Source organism: Mastigoproctus giganteus, chromosome 3, assembly GCF_048544385.1.
Source record: "Mastigoproctus giganteus isolate SK-2022 chromosome 3, ASM4854438v1, whole genome shotgun sequence".
In the NCBI taxonomy this organism is placed as follows: Eukaryota; Metazoa; Arthropoda; class Arachnida; order Uropygi; family Thelyphonidae; genus Mastigoproctus; species Mastigoproctus giganteus.
The window spans coordinates 234,805,913-234,827,613 of NC_143577.1; the positions used below are offsets into that span (position 1 = coordinate 234,805,913).

At 33.1% G+C, this 21,701-nt stretch overlaps 1 protein-coding gene across 1 annotated transcript in view; it reads left to right on the top strand.

Annotated features, from left to right (window-relative positions):
* The window catches only part of LOC150088894 (citron Rho-interacting kinase-like), a 178,665-nt gene that overhangs the window by 62,402 nt on the left and 94,562 nt on the right, over positions 1-21,701 (top strand). The window contains exons 13-19 of the mRNA XM_090370347.1: positions 819-881; positions 7,705-7,821; positions 8,312-8,415; positions 9,662-9,815; positions 10,435-10,683; positions 17,791-17,862; positions 19,874-19,990. Coding sequence (XP_090226473.1) covers positions 819-881; positions 7,705-7,821; positions 8,312-8,415; positions 9,662-9,815; positions 10,435-10,683; positions 17,791-17,862; positions 19,874-19,990 — 876 coding nt within the window. The remainder of the gene's footprint in view (positions 1-818; positions 882-7,704; positions 7,822-8,311; positions 8,416-9,661; positions 9,816-10,434; positions 10,684-17,790; positions 17,863-19,873; positions 19,991-21,701) is intronic.

The following is a 21,701-nucleotide window of genomic DNA, read 5'->3' on the forward strand; positions in this document are numbered from 1 at the left end:
AAGTGCATTTGAGCTTCTAGCAGAACTTATTTGTTTTTGTTGTGTGTAAGAGAGTGGATATGTGCAGGCTGACTTTTGTAACAGCACCACTTTTTAAAAAAAATTGGACATAAATTGTTATTATAAAATATGATATTAGACAAGTAACCAAATCTTCCGCAAAAATGCAGTCTATTGTCAAATTACCTATTACCTTCTGTGTTACTAACCAGTAGTGGATGACTAACAGCTCTCTTGGCACCTTTTGATACAGAATTCTTCACATCCAGGTGTATTTATTGTTTGGAAACTTTTTGGAAGATAATATTGTAATAGAATGAAAGAGGATGGTGGATCTTCCATTATTCACTATTAGTAGTGTGCAATTTTTAATAGTGTCAGTGTTGACTTACATTTTGATCTTGATATGTGTTTATCTGGTATAACTCCAGTGAAACTCTTTGCAGTTTACTAAATTTTGTGAAATGCCAAGGGTTAAGAGTTTTCTCTCGGTTAGCATCTTATATATCACAGGAATGTGAAGCTTCTTGGAAACTTCTCTGATTGTATGTGCTCATTGCCCAGATCTAAAAACACAGTTTTTGCAAGTCACAATTCAGGAATTTAATATTTTTATTGGACAATAAACCTCAATCAGGTCTTATCAATAAGACCTTAATTTAAAAAAAAAAAAAAGAAAATAGGTTTTAGCATTGATGTTAATTTAAAATTTTATGATTTAAACCTCATTATGCTGCAGTCACTTGTGCCATTGCCATGTGCTCTGCTTAAACCAAAGCACAAATAAAATTTACAAATAATTGCAAATTACTTTGTAGGTATTACAGGACGAGTTAGAAGAGGCTAAAGCAAGTAAAGACCGGTATCAGTTGGATACACAGGTAAAATGATAAGAATGGAGAACAGTTTTAATTTCATAGGAATTACAATTGTGTATTAAGAGATATGTAAATTATATTATTATTATTATTTATTATTATTTTATTAAATTATATTATTATTACTTTAAATTATTGTTTGCTGGAATGACTTGCTCTTTACTTCTAGATACCTACTGGGTCTCCAGAAGGAATAAGCTTGTTAAAAGTCTGTCTTCTTTAGAGTGCTTACGAAAGTGGGGTTGGGCACTGTCCTACTTCATAATCTAATTCAACCTGCAAAAATATATCTCAAAATGTATACACAACTTGTTTGTTGAGGATTATAAACTGATTGCTTCTGTAGTTCGACACAAAAACATTTTTCTCTCTGGTGTGATATAATTAGTTTTCCACCAAGGGAAAGCTTAAAGCAAGGTCATCACTTATGGCCTTGTTTTCTAAGCTATATTTCTAAATTTAAACTATATATAATTATTAGAATATCAGATTATACTAAATTTATTGGAACCCTAAACTCCTTCCTTCTCTATCCTGCTGCTTACCGACTGCATGATGGGTAGCTGCATTATTTGAACTGATTTTTTGTCATTTTGTTAAATCTATCACTTTTCTAGGCCTGATGTATATTTTGTGTATCCTATAGCTGTATAGATGTGCTCTCGGGCTGAATTTGCATTGTGCAGGCTGTGGGTGGGGTGGTGACTGGAATATCTCACAGGAGAAAAGCACTGCTCCCTTCGCTTAAGAACAGTTAACTTAAGCCTGGTTAAAGAATCCTTTAGAAATTATTCCAGTTGTAGACTGGAATTGAATTTGCTCCTCTCCAAACAAGTGGCTGAATACCATATGATTAGCTATAAAACTATTCAGCAAGAAAATCAGTTATTACGGTAGGGGAGGAACTTCAGTTATCTGATCATAGATTGGACCTTGTGGGTAGAACACAATGGTGATCACTCTTTGAACCATCAGAATGAATGCTTTCTATATCATCGTTTTAGATATGCTGCTAGGGAGTTGATTTTATGTTTTACTTTATTATTTTATTATTAATAAAAGGACAAATAAATAGAAAAAAGTCTGGGATAAAGGTTTTTGAGATTTGTTTGCACTATTTTAATATGGATTAAGAAAAACAAGATTAAGAGCTGCCTTGAGCAGTGGCTTTTAAAGTGTATTCTGTGGGGTTGTGCAAAGGAAGCACAGGTTCTGCAGATGTTCTGTTAATTTTGTATCATTTTATTTTATTTAAAAATTTATATTGTTATATTATATATTGTTAATTATTACTGTTTTTAAAGATATTGATGTTCCGTGGAAGAATTAGATTTAAAAAAAGTTTTGCAGAAGACGTTAGCTGCTGAACCCTTTTGCAGATCAAAAAAAGTTTGAAGAGCCATGTTCTAGGGAAGTCATTATTCTTAATTTGATTACTAAAGATTCATCCATGATTAAAATTTTGGAGTTCAGGGGCCTCTAAATTTGAGTTGTCAACTTTAGACATCATTTAAGTTGCATTCATTAGGAACAGCTGAAATTTCTGAAGCATGTTAAATGGGAAATTTTCCAGGATATAGTTCTAGATGCTACTACATATTTCACACCTTTGAAATGTTTCACCATTTTTATTCAAACAAAAATGGGACCACAGAATTTATGAAGTTTATGGAGAAGTTATGAAGAATTAATTTAAGATTTTATAAAGTACTATCTGAAAAAAGTCGCTTGGTTTTATATAGATTATCAAGAGATCTTATTCAGTATGGAATATATAAACAAGTTTGTGATCAAATTACTGAGAGGAAGTAGATTGAAACAAACTAAGGCACGTGATGAGAAGGATTTGGTTAGAGGCCCATGAAAGATAGTTCAAAATTCTTTGCATATGTGAACACTAAAAGAAATTAATCATATTGGCCCACTACGAGAAAGCAAATAGAACTTTATCGACAACCCTAACCAAAATGCTAATGAGTTGAGGAGGTTCTTTGCATTTATATTCACATGGAATATATAAGGTGACCCATATCTCAGCTTAACAAGAAGAGGTACAATTTACTGTAAAGGAAACTACTGAAAATGTTTAAAAATATTTAAATGTCATAAACATTATATAAATGTGATATGTAGTACATTCAAAAAGTTCACGGAATCACACTGTTATTTAAATGGCTTGCATAAGGTTTTGTGGGGCATTGATGTTAACCTTGGTGCGCACACATGCCAAGTGGGAACTGACTCGACCACTTCATTTGTGTGTCACAGCTGATTGATTTCAGAATGTTGCAGTTTGAACAGCATGCTAACGTCATGTTCTTCTTTAAACTTGTGAAAAGTGCTACAGAAACACTAAAAGCATTACAGAAAATTTATGGAGGTTGATGCTTTAAAGAAAGCAGCGGTTTATGATTGTTTTAACAGTTTAAAAATGGACAGGAAATGCTGGAAGATAAACATTGCAGTGGACGCTCTTCATTACAAAACAACAACATCACAAAAGTGAAGGAATTTGTGTGAAATGATAGGTGAATGAATGTTGTTGAGATTGCTTGATGTTTGTCTATGGCTCTAAGACCAAGGTGTAATCATCCAAGTGGCACACAAAAAACAATTTTTTTTTAGACAATTAGGGAATAGTCACCACGAATTTGTGACTAGGGAAGAAGTATTATTGCTGCTTACTGTGTTAAGGTTTTGACACATTTGCATGAGAATGGGAGGGGAAGACAACCTCAAATATGGAAGGTTGGCTGGATCCTACACCATGACAATGTGCCCAGTCACACAGCAATGGCAGTTCAGTAGTTCTTGGCTGTAAAAAAAAAAAAAAAAAAAAAAAAAAAATCGCATTTATGCAGCAGCTTCTCTACTCCCTCGACCTTGCACTTCTGTCTGTTCCCTAAACTGTAACAGCCTATGTTTATAGAGGGGCCGAAGCTATTAGATCATCTAACAATTGAACTAGTATTTGGAATTGAGTGCATTTATGTTAACTGAAAATGCACTGCAGGAGAAATTATCACCTTTAAAAATGAAGAAAGCACAGGGAACTGTGGTATCATAATTCAATTATATAGCAAGAAATGGCTAAGATCACTGAACTCTTAGCTATAATAATGAGGGCATTAGACTGAAGTGAAGTTTCAGAAAAATGGAAATGTGCAAATATCTCTCATGCAGAAAGGTATTTCTAAGAGTGATCTTACAACCATATACCCTGTAAGTGTGATCTTTGTGGCAGCAGCAGTTATGGAATTCATGCATTGCAGGATCAGCTCATTAGGAATGATGTTATAAGAGAGGCTCAGCATCTTTTTATTAAGAAACTTGTCTGACCAGTCTGGTAAGGCATTATGAGGCAGTTACAAAAGAATTTGATGCAAGGAATGAGTGTATAATTTACATGGATTTTAGAAGATATATTCAGAGTTCTGCACAAATATGTCATGCAGAAGTTTAAGTTACAGTGGATAAAAAAAAAAAAAAAAAATCCTTTCTCCCCCACGGTAATGAACCAGAAGTCCTTTGATTTACTTAAGCTGTCTGCCCATGACTTCCCACAAAGTCAACTTACTCCAATGATTAACAACTCTGCGTATGCCATTTGAGAGACCAGAACAGAGAACAGTGGGGCCTTAATTCACAAGGAGGACCAACTAAATAAAGTTTAATAGTTTGTATGATTAATAACACAGTTTACAGAAAGTACAATTTTATATGAACAAATTTTTCTTAAATGAACCTACCCATACATTTGATCATTAGTCTACATAAAGATAGTGTTATTGATTAGCCTTATCAGATGTTAACCTATTGTAATTCTACTATCAGTTGGTTTGCCATAAAGTTAATCTTAGTTTCTGCAAAACAGTGAGCATTAGAGGATAAATTAAATTCCTTAAAAAAAAACAAAAAAAAAAAACAGAATCTGGGTAGTGGGAAATTGTGCATGTTTCTAGGCCCATTTAAGCAGCCAAGATTCTGTAGCAAATATACATCTCTGATTAGAAGCAGCAAATGCCCAGAAATTAGCAGTACACAGGATTCAGAAAATATATAAATATTTATGTCTCTTAAAATGATCATATTTTTAATTTTTCAAGATGCAACTTCACAAACCAGAAGCCCTTTGATAATCTTCATCTGCATAGATTTTGAAGGTGAGTTTTGTGTCCAAAACCAAAAATTACAGGAATCACAATAGCTGGCAGAGGGTCCTGATGCCAGTGAGAATTGATGCAATTTGTCTTAGCCAAATCCAGTTTCATTTTTGAAAGGGTAAGAGAATTTTTAAAGTTTGAGATGACAAACTTTTAATATTTCATTTGCTGATATTGATGGGATCTCCACTATGTGGAAAAGAGGCTGTCATTAGGGTATTGAAGAAATTCATGGGTTTTATTGAAAGAGATATAAAGGTGACAGAAGATCAGGACTGATAAGAAATGACCTCAGTGAATCCCTGTCTTGGTGGCTCTAGTTAATAATTAATCTTCAAATTTGAAATGAATTACTCTGTTGGTAGAATAAGTGTAATGAAGGATAACACAGGACAAGACCTTTTGATTGGAAAAAGTTCTTCAAGTAGAGGTAGAGGGGAATTAATGGAGGCAGAGTCAGAGGTAGTGGATATGATGCCCGTGACCACCAAATATGGAGGATGCGGAAAGGTCAGGGATTGACCACTGCATATCCCTGGAGCAATATGGCCTTAGTTGCTAATGCTCTTAAAAACCAAATGACAACAACAACAAGTGGATATGATATATCAATGATGATGTGTCAATGATATGGATAACATTATATCCATAATTTGTCAATGAGATTAAGGTAATCAGGGTTGATAATAGCAGTAAGTAGTGCATATTGCCTACCATAAGAAAATTTCACAACTTATGGGATATTCACTTCTTAGGTACACACCTTATCTAAATGCATCAACAGCATTATCAGTTTCACTAGACATTTTTTTTTAAGGATAAAATTGCTTTTTGTATTTGGAGTTTTCATTCACGAAATTGCCTCTTATTGTATGTTTTTATGATAATAGAAACATTTTTCACCAAAAATCTTCATGCATTCTTCATAAAAAAATTTAAAAAAATAAAAATATCTTATCAAGAGGTTTAATTGCAGTAATTTACAAATTATTCAAACAATTCTCAAAGTGACTTTCAAGACATATTCTTGTGATAATAAAATTTTGAATTCATTCTAGATAACATACACTGCCCTACCATTAATATACATACACCTGCCTTTAGACAAAAAAAAAAAAAAAAAGAGCTTTTATTGTGTCATTTAATATTTTGTGCTTGAAACCTGCTTTCATGACGGCCTTCAATCTTTGCGGCATACTCAACCAGCTTTTTATAAATGTCAGGTTATATGTTCCTCCACTCAGCCTTTAATGCAGCCACCAGTTCGGCCTTGTTCTTTGGGCAATCTCGACGTGCACGTACCCGACAATCCAGTACATCCCAAAGATGCTTGATAGGGTTCAGATCAGAACTCTGGGCTAGCCAATCAATCTTTTCCATACCCATCTCCTCAAACCACTCTGTTATGACCCAAGCAGTATACAATGGCATGTTGTCTTGCTGATACAGGTATGGGCCTTCCCCGAAGTATTGCCATAATGTTGGAAGTGCATAATTGTCCAGGATGTCCTGGACAATTATGCACCGTGATTGCACAGCATTCATGGTTTTGTCGATAACAACTAATTGGCCCAAGCCAAACCATGAAAGGAGCCCCATACCATGACACTGCCTCTACCAAACTTCATCGTTGAGAGGATACAATCAGGAACTGTTCCCCTGTATTTGCCACACCCAGGAATGGGCATCAGACTGGTAGAGTGCAAACCTCAACTTGTCTGTCCATAGGACTGTTTTCCACTGCCCTATAGGCCAGGATTTGCACTCCTTACACCATGTTAATTGTCATCTAGCATTTGTTGAGGTGATCAATGGCTTGTGAATAGCTGCATGACCATTGTAACCCATATTGTGGAGTGTCCTTCATATTGTACTAGTGCTGACATTAGTCCCAATACTCTCACAGAAGGTTTGTGTGACTTGAGACAATGGCAAATTCCGATTTACGCACACAGTTCTTTGCAGGATTCTTTTGTTCCATTCTGTTAGTTTTTGGGGTTTACCAAGCTGTTTTTTTTTTTTTTTTTTTTTGGAAGATTCTGTTCCATTTGCATATGACGTTACTAACCGTTGACCTAGGGCTCTCCAGAGTGACTGTAATGTGTGGTACAGAACGCTTCCTTATGTGGCATCCTACTATCATTCCACGTTGGAAGTCTGTTAATTCTGTTGAACGTGTCATCTTGCATGCCCACATTGTCTGTTCATTGCAATTGTCTGTTCAAAGTCCAGTGTGCATATTTATAGCGGGTTCTGTGATGTGTTACATGCATAGGACCTGTTTCCACATCCATGGAGGGAGAGTGTCTGGATATTAATGGTAGGGCAGTGTATATACTATGTACAAACCAGCCAAAGTACATATTTCATTTACATAACTAGACTAATCGTGCTTTTATATGATAAATGATTTGTTAGATAATTTTGTTCACCTGTGGAAATAATATTAAAGTTGAAAGAACAAATCTTGGAATTCCTTCTTCTGTTTGAGATGCTTTTAATCACTTAAAACATTTACTTTTGAAATAAGTCAGAAATTACTATTAGCATGTCACATTAAACTGGACTTTAATTTAGGAAAATTGTGTGTTTGTATGTTGTAATTAACTGTATTTAATTGTATATCAATTAACATTTTGATATTTATATCATACTCTTTCTAGAAACTTGAAGACAAGCTACAATTAAGTGTTGGTATAAGGGACAAGTTGGAGAAAGATTTGAAAAACACAGAGGAAAAGAAATTGAAACAAGAATTACTTATAGATGAATTGCAGTCAGTAAGTATGATCTATTGCTATAAAAATTACCTTATGTTATTTAAAACCCTGTGCTTCTCAGAATTTTTAATGTTTTCTAACCTCCAGTATATGTTTGTATATGTTGCTTACAAAATACCTCTGACTTCAAACTGTATTACGGAAGGGAAATGCAGTGATTATTCCATGTGAAAATTTCTCACATGTGTAAATATTTTGCCTTACATCAACTGCAGATAGTATTCATATTTGCCAATTATTTTATAATAAAAACTTTCATTTTGTTAAACAAAGTAATGGGTTAACTTTCAGAGGCCTATATTGTTGAACTACATTAATGCAGTGTTTGTCCTTTGAAAATGCTACATTAATGTGCAGTAGAATCTCTCGAAGTTGTATGAAAGGCTTTTTGTTATTGTGTCCTATGAAAAAGTTTTTTTTTTTTTATTAAAATTTCTTTGTGATTAACAAAACATTTTTGTTAATTAATTGATTATTTACTTTTTTCCAGAAGGTAAATGCACTTGAGTGTGAAAGTCAGAGGCTAAAACAAGAAAATCTTGAATTAAGAAATGAGAAATCCACTCTTAGCAGGCAAGCTGGAAAGCAAAAAGAGTATGTATTCATTGTACATTTAAAGTATAGAATAATATGATGAAAATATTTGTGGAAGGATAAAGTAAGAAGTAAAACTGATTACTACGGAAATAAATGCCATTCATAAAATTTAAAAAAAAAATGGGAACCGTGTCAGAATAACTTTTCCAGTATATAACTAATGTAACCTAACTGAGAAATAAAAGTTGGGCAAATAACCTTGATTGTGCAATAGGATGGCTATCAATGACAAAGTATTGCTAGTACAGTGCAAAGTTAATTTAATAAAACTTCTGTGAACCCCTCCCCCAACTAAATGTAATTCCCATGATTGGGTTTATTTTTCAAACAAGGGGAATGTGGGGGCTGCTTAGGGATCCTCTTGAGAATATCTGTAAAGAGAGTACTTACGTCTGCTTTTTGATCTTAGAAAACAGAATTTGGACAGAGCCAGATCTGGGGTTTCAGTTGTAGCTGGTGTAGTCTGCCAAATCAAAAGTGGGGGGGGGGGGAGTTGCCTCTTAGAACATCATTATAATAATGCTATCTGGTAACAATGTGTCCCTTTGCCCCACAAGAATCCTAGAGCTGCTTTTATTGAGGAAAAAGAAAAAGTTAGTATTTGATTGAACTTTTTTTTTTTTTTTTTTAATTATAAATTCAGTGGCCACTCATTTTTAAAATTTGAATCCTATGTCAAGGTACTATAATCACAAATATGTGTAATCAATGGCATCTCTCTCTCTCTCTCTCTCTCTCTCGCCGACCGGGCTAGCCGAGTGGGTAAAGTACCTGCCCGGCAACCCAAAGGTCGCGGGTTCGATTCCCGCCTCGGGCTTGGATCAAAGTACTGCAAAAACCTTGGGAGGTGCAATATGGCTACAGAAGCCGATGCGCCAACAACTACCAAATCAACTCTCTCTCTCTCTCTCTTTCTCTCTCTCTCTCTCTCTCTTTCTCTCTCTCTCTTTCTCTTTCTCTCTCTCTCTCTCTCTCTCTCTCTCTCTCTCTCTCTCTCTCTCTCTGAGAACTGATCTGAGCAACAACAAAAAAAAAACATGGTCATACTTGCACCACTTAAATATGACAAAGGTAAGCTTCTGCATACAGTTCTTTAGTGGGGGAAGGGGTAGTTTTGTTACTTTCCAAATGCTCCTCATAGTAAGCAAATATTTTAAATTGTTATAAAAATATTTTTGTATAGTGGATTTTGATAGATATATGTTTATTTTATATTTTCTTTTGTTTCTTCTCTTCATTATAGAAGAGCAGTGAAAGAAGCTTCCTCTGACCTTATTCAAAAAAATTTCTATTTGAAAACTCAAGTAGAGAAAATTGAACTCAAGTTAACTGAACAGAAGCAAATTATATCTGAAAATCAGGCACAGTGTCTGAATTTGAAAGAGGAAATGAAAAAGGTTAGTATTTTGTTATTTCTGTATAAAATTTATTTGTTAGTTTTATAATTCATTTTATTTAAAGTCAAGGATAATTTATCTGTGTGGATCTGTCATTCTTTGACAAATAATTTTATTCAGTTCAGCTCCTGTTTCAGAAAAAAATTTATTTAAGGCAGTTAGTCATCCCTCCTTTTTGACTGAATAAGTTCTATTCAGTAAAAAAAAAGTGGACTTTATAATTTTCATTAGCTGTTTCCTCGTAACTTTAGTTTGTCAGACGATTTTACTATACATCTAAGGTAAATCCCAGTGCATGCAGAATAACAGACACTATGAGCATATTTCAGTAACAGAGCTAGATTGGTTGGCCTAGTTCAATAATAATTCAGGTGATATAGGATGAAAATGACTTATTCCATTCAACAGTTAATTTATTTAGTGCGGATTGAGGAATGACTATATTGTCATATTAGGATTTCTTTAACACGATTTTGCCATCTCTTTTATAAAAAAAAATCATTAGGAGGATTATTTATATTAACTTTAAAAAAAAATTGCAATGTTTTTTAATAATGTAGCATTCTTTGAGTGAAGCTTGTGTCCCAATCCTGTTTTTTTTTTTTTTTCCCCCTTTCAGAAAAATAGTGAATTATCTGAAGTAAAGCTGGACTTGAGAATTGCTCGGAGAGACTTAAAGCGTACAGAAGAAAATTTGTCATCTTTGAAGGAAAGTAATAGTAAACTTAAAGCAAAACTGAAAGAAGTAGAAGACATGCAAATAAAAAGTCATTGTACAGAAAAGTGTCTGAAAGATAAAAATGATGAATTAGAAAAAGAATTAAAAAACAAGCGGCAGGAATTGGAGAAGGAAACCAATAATAATAAGGTAAGTCTGTATATCGTTTTCATTTATTAGCTTTAAGCATGAAGCTACTGTTGAAATAGGACAAATGCCTCACAAAATTTTTAAAAATTCTAAGCAAATAGCTAATCAAAATTTTTAAAATCTTGTATGCTGCATAAAGGACATAACATAAGTAAAATATATTTGTGAATAGATGAATGGCAACAGCTCTGTCAAATTAAAACCTGCATTAGCGCTAATTACCAATATGCTGTGCATTATTAAGATTGAACATATTTTTATAATGGTAGTCAGTTAACTGGAGCAATCTATATGCATGCTTGATACTAGTAAAATTAAATATCCAATGCTAATTAAATCCAATGATCATTGAATGTTTCTTTCATTGAACAGCCAATGTTTAATCATTTGATTCAATAAAATTAAATATATCCTGATGCTAGTGAAATTAAACATCCAATATTAAAAAGAAACTTTACAGTAACTTCAGAGAATTTAGTTTCCATGTATCAGGTGACTTTTTTTTTTTTTTTTTATAACTATGTCCCTAATATATCCAAAATGCATATTCAAACTTGTATTTTAATTTGAATTTAGAAATGTATCATTAATTGCTGTCCACAGATTTTCCACATTAATTCAAACAAAAATATCTTTTTTGCTGATTGTTTTTCAGAAGGATATAAAGATGTCTTGAAATGTGAAACTTGTGTGATCTGATAAGCTAATGATTAACCAAATCAAATTGACCCTCTATACTAAGTGGGTAAATTTCTGCTAGTTCCAACAAGTTGTACTTCCTGCATTACTGCTCTCTACAAACAAGCCACGATTAAACAAACATAAAACACCAAATAATACAAAAAAAAAAATTAATTAAATTTTATCTTTTTTGTCTTTATTAGTTTTTTTTTTTTATTTATTTAATTATGGCTTGGTTGTAGGGTAGCAGTAATGCTTCACAAGCAACAAATTATTGCAGTTAGTAGCAATTTATCCATATGGTATGAGAATAATAATTTAATTTTGTTAATCATTAAACATCTTTCTGAAACAAAAATACAGATTACTTTAAATTTCCATTCAGGGCATTAAACTAAATTTGTTTGAGAAACATCCTTATTTTCATGAGGAGATATGGACATTACCCCAGATTTCCTCATAGATTATCAGCTTGAAACTGACACATCTCTTCTCCTCATCACTTATTAGAAATTTTAGAATCTGTATATTGGTATTAGAAGAAGTATATTTCAATTTCATTGCCATGTATACTTTTTTATATAGATATTTTAAATATTTAATTTAAAAATTACACATTTTTGGTTAATTAATTATAGTATCCATTAGGGGAAAACAGTCGATAGGTATCAAAACCCATTTTTAAATTTGCAGCCTTTTTTTTTTTTTTTTCTTTTCTTTTTTTTTACCCCCCTTATGAGTTCATTTCTGAATTATTTGGTGTTTATGTTTTTGCCATGATCTTTAAAGTAATATTTAGGTTTGGTTGAAAAGCCTCAGATTTCAGAATATATCTGTAATCTGTGGCTTTTCAAGTTTACCTTCAGCCAGCAGTTGGTTATTGGAATAAACTTCCATTTGTTGTTCACAATAGATGGAAGGTGGGTAGTTTGAATAAAATTTAAAATAATAATAAAAAAAAACATATAGACATAAAATATAACGATTAAGCTTGTCTCTTCCAGTTTAAAAAATAAATAAATATGCAAAATTTAATAAAACGTGCATATATTTTCAGATATGAAGTTTTTTGAGCAGTGCAGACAGGCTGCAAGAGTACCTCGTGGGTTTTGTCAATAATATACAAGAATTTTGTTAGCAGGTATAAGGAGATGACTATCATCTTGTATAAGGCAATGGTCAGGCCACACTTTGAGTACTGTATACAAGTCTGGAGGCTTCATTTAGGAAGGATGTAGAGCTGCTGGAATGAGTACAGAGGAGGGCAACGAGATTGGTGAGTGGAACAAAGGATTTCTCTTACCAAGAAAGGCTTAAGTTCTGCAAATTGCAGTGTCTGGAGACCAGGCTGCGAGGTGATCTGATTGGGGTGTATATTGAATGGTTTGAGCAATCTCAGTGCTGATGGGATTGTTCTTCTTACTCAGATTATGCACCTGACAGGGCATAAATTCAAATTGAGGGACAGTTGTAGAATAGATGTGTGGAAATTTGCCTTTAGCCAGTGTGTAGTTGATTGCTGGGACAAATTTCCATCTGTCGTTGTGGTAGTTGATAACTTAATTAAATTCAAGGAAGAACTGGGCAAACTTTTAGAGCAAATGGATGTGTGTCAAACTCCCAATTCCAACTCTTTGACTTCCTGTCTTTAAAATTTTACTTTCTCCAGTCCAACTTTCCTAACAATGAGGTAATTTTTCTTGATGATTTTAATGTTCACAACTCCAGCTGGCTTTAGTTTACTGCTCACACAGACCCAGCTAGTCGAGATGGTTAGACTTTTGCAGTTACTAATGGCTTTGCTAGATTGTTCATTTACCTACTAGAATACCAGATAATCCCAGTCACACAGCCAGCACAAAGTACACAGTCAAGGTGAGTGTTCCTTGAGGCACCTCAGATCACAATTTCATGATCTTTTCTCCAATGGAGCCTTTCTCTTGTGGCCATTCTCAGCCTTGTGTTGTTTGGCATTACAAGAATGTAAAATGAAATAAGCTGAGAGATTTCTCTTCTTCATTTCCTGGATTGGATTACTGTTTTAAATCTTCTGATGTCAATGTTTGCTCAGATCATGTCAGTGAAATTCTTTATTCCACTCACCACCTTAAAACCTCATCTTTTATCTAAACCTTGGTTTTCCAATAAATATGCTTGCCAAAGCTATTGGCTGCAACTTTTGCCCATCTCTTCTCCCACCTCAGTTAAAATCTAATGGTTCTATTGCCACCTCAGCTAAAGATAAAGCTAACTTACTAGCATCCTACTTTTTTGAGACTGGTATTGCTGATCTTGGTAAACCAATTCCTTCCATTCCCAGTACACTTTACTGAGTGCTTTTGTTCCTCCATGAAAATAATTTTAGCCAATCTTGATACCAAGAAAGCTGCAAGTCCTGATGGTATTTCTTTATTTGTTCTCAAAACGTGTGCTGCTGAGCCTACTCCTGTTCTGTGTCACTTTGTCACCAGGTATTTTTCCTTCTAACAATGTGACAAATTCCTCCCATCCAGTTATTGTCCCATTGCACTTACCTCTACTCTTTCTAAAATAATGGTGAAATCCATTAACTGTCAACTCCTAAACTATCTGGAAATCTTTCCATCTGATCAATGATTGCCAATATGGATTCCATCAATGTCGACTATGGTGATATATTGACTTATTGTTGCCCCTCTATGGACAAATTCAATGGAAAAGTTTGAAACTCAAGCAGTTGCTTTTTGATGTTTTAGAGGCTTTTGATCGTGTTTGAAATAAAGGATTGCCAAGTGTTTTCTGAAATGTATTCAAGTGTATGACAGAAAACTGGGAATATTGTTCCCAGTTTTCTGTCATACCGCTCACTGTGGGTGATTGATGGTAGGTGGCTCTGTGTCTTCTAACTTCTCCACTAATGCCAATCTTTCCCAAGGTTCGGTTATTTCTCACTCTTTTACTCTTGTATATTAATGACCTTCCATTGACTGGAAATTCTATCCATGGTTTTGCTGATAGCACATTGCATTCCACCTTCCAGTTTTAGAAACTTGCCCTGCACAAACAGTTTGAACTTGAATATCCACTACCAATATCTTAAATGCTGTTTGCCAGTGGGGCAAAGATAATTTAATTAACTTCAATCAGTCTTAAACTCAGTCCTGTTTTATATGATGACTCTTGGATTTCCAGACAAGATTTAGATATTTCCTCAGCATCTAAAAAAACTGGATTTTCTCTTTTGATGTCAGCATTACTTTTCTTCTATACAATTACTCACTCTGCAAATCTGAAATCCACTCTACCGTGGAATATTGTTCCCACATCTGGGACATTGCCTACATAACCTCTCTCGGGCTTTTACACTCTATTCAAAAGAGGGTAGTTAGGTTAATTAATGACCTATCTCTTAGAAAGTCTCTTCGCTCCTTGTCTCATAGTTCTGTTTGTGCTAGATGCCTCTTCTGTAGATACTTCCATGGGTGCTGTTCTTTTGAATTGGCTTCTTTAATTCTCTCTCTCTCTCTCTCTCTCTCTCTCTCTCTCTCTCTCTCTCTCTCTCTCTCTCTCTCTCTCTCTCTCTCTCTCTCTCAAGCCAGTCAACATCAGCTCACAGAACCAACTTTTCCTTTTCCTCATTTATCCATTCAAATTCTCTTTTCTGGAACAATCTCCCTTCGCATGTATTTCCTGAAAATTATAATCTACAGAAATTAGTCTAATGACTAGTATCTTTAATTTTCTCAACCCTCAGCTCACATGTGGTATTAAGTACTATAGGTTCTAATACCTTTCGTTTTTGGGGGTTTTCAAAAAATTTAATTAAAATAAAAATGACAAAACCCAATATTCTCTCAAAATGGTTGTTATTTTGTGGGAAGCAACATATGTAGTTTCAGGTTTTGCACACTGAAGTGCCGAAATTTTAAATAAATTTTGAAATAAACCTGAAAACAAAAGTAACTAATAGTATCAAATATATATATATATATGTTTTTCAATAATATTTATATACATAACAAGCAGAAATATATGTGCATGTTTGAAGCTTCTCATACTGAACTGTCTTTTAATTTGGAAAGTGGAAGAGACAGAGATTCGTGTTTCTATTTTATGACTAAAGCATTTTTTGTAATCTTCTTGCAGAATTTTTTTAAATAAAAAAAGTTACATATAATAAGTATTGTAGTCTATTAAGACAAGATGAAATAATGGAACTGTTAAAGCAGAATTTAAAAAAATAAAACGAGAACATGTTTTTAAAAAATTAGAAAGAAAATTGATACCTGTCAGTTGCCCATCACCTTCTTTGCTACAGCTGTGGATATCACCACCACCACTGCCAGGTTAAAGAGTTTTTGTACTAACTGCATACGTTTCTCCCACTGAAAATGCTAGCAGGAATATTTTTTGATTGTTGTATTTTGTGTTTAGATAGCCTAAGAGTCAGTAGCTGAAATGATGCTGAAATAAAGGAAATTTAAAGTGTTAACCAATAAATTGATATTAAATTGGAAAAAGTTGAAAGTAGACTAAACACTGCCATAGTGAAGTGAAAACTATTTGAAAGCAGTTATCTGAAATTATTTCTATAATAAGAAAACTTAGTTTGGCATACTTATATATATATTTTAAATTTTAGTAGTAATAGATGTGTGTAATAAGGTTAAAGTATTAGGACCCCATGGAATAACATATAAGATATTATAGTAGCATATCAGCATAATTGAACTACAGAATGCATTTTTTTTCAGTTACAAGTGAACTGCTATGTGGAGCAGAGTTCACATGCAGATAAATGGTTGAGTTGGGCCCCATAGTATAGAACTAAGTGTTAGGTGGATTTCAGTCTCGAAATTCCCATAGACTGCTTTGTGGAATGTCATGCAAAGTGAAAGATAAAAGATGCAAAAGTTAATCATAAAGTAGCCAACCTCATGTTTTAACAGAGAGAGGCCTCAGAATGGTCAGATGATTGCCATGTACAGGGCACTTCAAGTTTGTTTTCATGCACAAGCTATAGTGACCAGCTGTAATCACACAGTCAGTGCTTGAAGGCAGTTACAATGGCAGCATGCTTGTAGAAACTGGACATTAGTGGAGTGGGGGATATCTTCTCTGGAGTAATAAATCATGGTATATGCTGTTTCACTTTCATGGAGGAATTTGGATCTGGTAAAAATCAGCAGGACTTCCATATGGAAGTGTTTTCCTGTATTGCATTGTTTCAACTGATGGGTGGTAGCAAAAGTAGGGATGCTTTTTGTAGTTTGCCATTGGACATTGATTTTTGTGCACTGTAAAATGATTTGAATTTTTCTGCCATATGATAAACAATTTTACACTTTCTGTGCTGATGGTATTTTATAGTGAAGAACCTTACTTTTCAGCAGGATAATACTCCCTGTTATGAAGTGCAATGCATAATTGATAGCTTGGTTTGAAAAAGTATAGTGTGCTTCCACTAAACTGGTTTGGTTCAGAACCAGTCTTTGACTCCATTAAGCATCTCTGGGATGAATTGGAGAGGCACTTACATAATCAAATATGGTAGTAGATATGTTTGTTAACTGATTGGTATGCAAGCCTTTACTATGCTTTTAAAAAGCACAATAACCATAACTTTTTTGCATACATTGTTGAAATGTATGCAGTTTAGAAACTGCATATTTATGCAGTTTCTTAATCTCTTTCCTTCTGAGTATATAATTTAATATGTAAAGAAATTTAAGACTAATATGTAAAGAAATATGTATTTTAATATGTAAAGAAATTTAAGAAATTTAAATTTAAGACTAATGAAACTTGCATTTCATTAGTCATTAAAAACTTTAAGAATTTCAAATATTTTTATAATAAATAATCATATATATTGAGGATAGCAGCATTACCGTGTGTGTGTGCGTGCTTGCAAGTGCATGCACAGAGAGAAAAATCCTTCATTATGTTATTATGAATGATATAAAGACACAAGACAAATTTGTTAAATTTTAAATTTCAGAAGAAAATTGTTTCATAACTGCATATGACCAAAGACACCACTTTCAAGTTATCAGCAACACATATGGAAGTTTATCAGATATTTCCTGGGTTGCACAAAATGTTTAATGAGATGACAGAATAAGAGATTTCATATATACATACATCTTATGTAAAGACACTAATCTACAATCTATAGTTCTATAAATATGGTATAAAATAGTGTTTAAAAGATTAGGCTTAGTTTAAAATTATAAAAACTTTGGTAAATTAAATATTTCAGCGGTGTTTTGTCAGCCCTTATATTAGATGTTTCAGAATAATTTTTAAAACAATATAATATAGTTTTTGCACATGAGTATTATTTAATTGGCTGCAGTTACTGATAAACCATTTATCAAAAATTATATTATTTTTCATGCCTAATCCTTTTTTAAATGTGTAAAATTTGTATTAATTTGACAACAGAATGTTAAAGAGCTAGAAGATAAACTTTCTGAAGTTCAGAAACAATATGAAGAACTCAAGAAAGCCAATCAGGTAATATAATTTTCAGCATATGTTGATCTTTTATTTTGTTTTATAATCTCGGATAATCATTTAGCCAATGTAACTTAAGTTGGAAAATTTCCATGCATACAGTTTCCTAGTGTGTTACTGCTACAATTTTTTTTTTGATTTATATATGCATATATATGATGTGGTTATCAAGTCAGTATGCCTCTCCAGGAGGTTTTCAGCCAAAGGGCTGACAACACAGATAGGATAAGTTTTTTTCAATTGGAGCTTTATAAAAGAAAAAAATATACATCAATCCTTGAGCTGTCCAGGTAATGTGTCCACACTATTCAGAGGACTTCGTGTACAGTTAGTACTCCTAGGTCATTTTTTCATTCTCAATTGCTATTTTTTTCAGGCCAACATACTACAGGTGACTCCCGCTTAACGCTGATAATTCGTTCCGGAAAAACAGAGTGCTAAGTGGATCTGCGCTAAGCGAGCACCATATTCCCATAAGGTAACATATGTATTTATGAGTTGCGGATGGTGCCTTAGGATATTTCCTAATCAATAATAAACGGTAGTGAAAAGATGCACAAATGTCAGTCAAAATATTTAATATTCAAATATGTGTATAATTTGTACATATAAAATATTCTGAATTATATATGTATATAATTATGTGATAACTACTTACGTATCAAAATTAAAGTTAAAATTCCAATTAAAATTATGAATTTAATTGATCTAAATTGATTTTAATCGATGAATTTAATCATGAAAAATGTGTCGATTTTGGGTTGTACTTTGGCCTTCCTGGTAAACTAAAAGGGGTTTTAATTTTAAATCCGCCACAGCGTTACCACCCAACAGTAAAGTCAACCGATCCTTCACCGCTTTGAAACCTGGCATGTTTTTTTATTCTTTCAATATGAAACTTCTTTTAGGCATTTGTTTCCAAAAAAGTCCTGCTTCATTTATGTTAAAAACTTGTTGAGAAGTATAACACATAATATCCCTCTTCAATAATTTTAGCAAGTTCTTTTTTGAAAGTTTCGGCTCCTTGATTTGCATTTGCAGCTTCTCCCTGGATTTTAAATCTATTCAACCAGCCCTTACTAGTTTTAAATGGTTCCACATTTTTTATTTTTTTTTAGGTCAGTTTTCTTCAGATCATCATATAGGCTAATCTCTCTCTCTCTCTCTCTTTTTTTTTTTTTTTTTATAATATTTAACTTAAGTGAATTCTGCATTGGATATTATCTTCAATAAAATTAGTTAAAGTCTCTCCATTTCAATCCTAATAGCCGGCCTAGCCTAGTTTCTTGCAGTGGAACAGCTGTCTTTCCCACTGCTAAAATTAATTCTTTATTTTTTATAATTGTTCTTACAGTTAAACTTGCCAGTCCTAAATTATGGCATACATCCACTTGTCGTTGACCAGAATCAATTCGCTTCAAAACGTCTAATTTAATTTTTAAATTCAGTCTTTTTCCTTACATTTATAGTCTTCATACTGCGTCCAGACGTTGTTGCCTTTTCATTATTAGCTCTTCGAAAATGTAACTGCGTTGGTTGCATTAATTATGATACAATGTTCGAGTAAACTGTCCATTACGCATGATGTCTAATACTGTACTGAGTGATGACTAGACTTCGGATAAATGCATATAACACAAATATTACAAGCAATATACTTGATAATTTTTTAAAATGTTGATCTTGGAACTACATAACAATTCACTGTACTGCAATTAAATTAGCTTGCGAGAAAATTTCACTGAGTGTGGGAAACATTTTAATGCTGTTTTGCTATTCATTTTCAAGCTATATGTCACTTGTTCATATGATTACTGCTACCAAGTAATCTTTAATTTGAACCTAGTGTTTCTGTCATTCCTTGCCCAATGGTAAAGAACTGATTTAGTAATCAGATGAACCTCCTACAGTATATTTAACTATACTTATACTGTTTATGAAACTTTAATATTTATTTATATTAATATAAATTTATTATATTAATGTGTTAATTTTAATTCATTCTTTTTAGACTCTGAAGGAAGACTTAAAAGCAAGAGAATCTGAAAAGTTTGAAATTGTGGGAAAACAAAAAAAATTAAGAGATGAACTGGATAAAACTAAATTTCACAGTGATAATCTACAACTGGTAAATGTAACTTTAAAAAATATTATTCTTTTCCATATTTTATAAATTCCTGTAAATATCTCTCTCTCTCTCTCTCTCTCTCTCTCTCTCTCTGTGTGTGTGTGTGTGTGTGTGTGTGTGTGTGTGTGTGTGTGTGTGTGTGTGTGTGTGTGTGTGTGTGTGTGTGTGTGTGTGTGTGTGTGTGTGTGTGTGTGTGTGTGTGTGCGTGCGTGCGTGCGTGCGTGGTGCTAATCATAAGCTGTTAAGGAAAAAATTTGAGACTGTAGATAATTAATGTAATGAAACACTATTCAATAGACTTTTTTTTTTTTTTTTTGCTTCAGTTGTCTATATTTTCTTTCATCCAGTGCAGAGGTGCTCAAAATATGTGTAAAGACCTGGCCTGCGAAGAAAAATTTTGAATTTTTAAACTTTTCCATATAAGGAGAGAATTTTTTGTTCAGTAGTTGTTTCGGTGCCAAGAGTTTAGTTATAGTTGAACCATCGTCACTGATGAACCAAAGGCTAGTCAAATTAGACATCTTAGTTACAGAATATCAAACTATAGCTTCTTAAACATTAGTTAGCTTCAAAACTGTTCATATATAGGCATGCACCCAGTGTTTTATTGTTTTGATGTTTATATGTGACATAGCTGCAAGTGCTTTGAAATCCTTTCTTTTTTTTTTTTCTTTTTTTTTTTATTTTAATGATATTCATTATTAAATATAAATTAAAAACAAAATTTCTGTTAATCTTAAATGTTGAGTTCTTTTTCAAGGAAGACATTATGCATCTTGATTAGCTCTTAACTGAGTAAATGTTTAAACCAAATCTTTCCTTATGCAGTCCTTATGGTCTCAGAAAATCACTCAGATGTTAAAAAATTTGGTCTCACTGTCCTAAAATATACTAGCTTTGAGCTGAAAGTTAAGATTTGAATAAAATGTTCATTCCATGCTCTTTAACATTCTTCACAATTGCTTATTCAGAAATGTATCAGACAACTGACCTCTTAATCCATTGATGAGATGTGTAATGATGAATTTCTCCTTAGTAACAATATAAGAATGCAGATTTGGAACAGATAGTTAACACTTGGTGTTTTGAGTACATTATTCAATAGACTAATATCATGAATAGCAAACTGCAGTTATGGTGAAGTGACCACAGTATAATGTGAATTAATGTTCACTGACTTTTATATCTCACTGGGTGCCAAAATGCACCTGTAACATAGGATTAAATGCATTGGATTTAATGTCTACCCACTTATTGAGTAATTCCAAAGTGCATGTGTACACATGTGCATGCACACAGGTATTCGTCGAATTACATGATTAATGTATTCCCTGGAAATTTTTGTATAAAGCAAAAACACAGTGTGATTATTAAAAACATTGCACAAGTAGGGCATAGCTTTAATCTGCATGTAACAGTTAGCAAACTAGGTTTTATACTTAATACATAGATTTCATTTTGGAGGCATTTTGCTACAGGTCACCCATGCCTTGGTTTCTTCTCCATCGAAGGCAATTATCTTTATTTAGAATAGAGCAATATCAAGGCGAAGGGCCTCCACAATATGAGATAAACTCAATAAGTACAGAATTTTGATAATAGTGAAATTATAGTAATCTTATAATACCGTGATAAATCTGACTAAAAAATTAATAGCAAATGCTTAAAAAACGGTATTCACCTTGTATAAATCTGCAATAAATTTATTGGT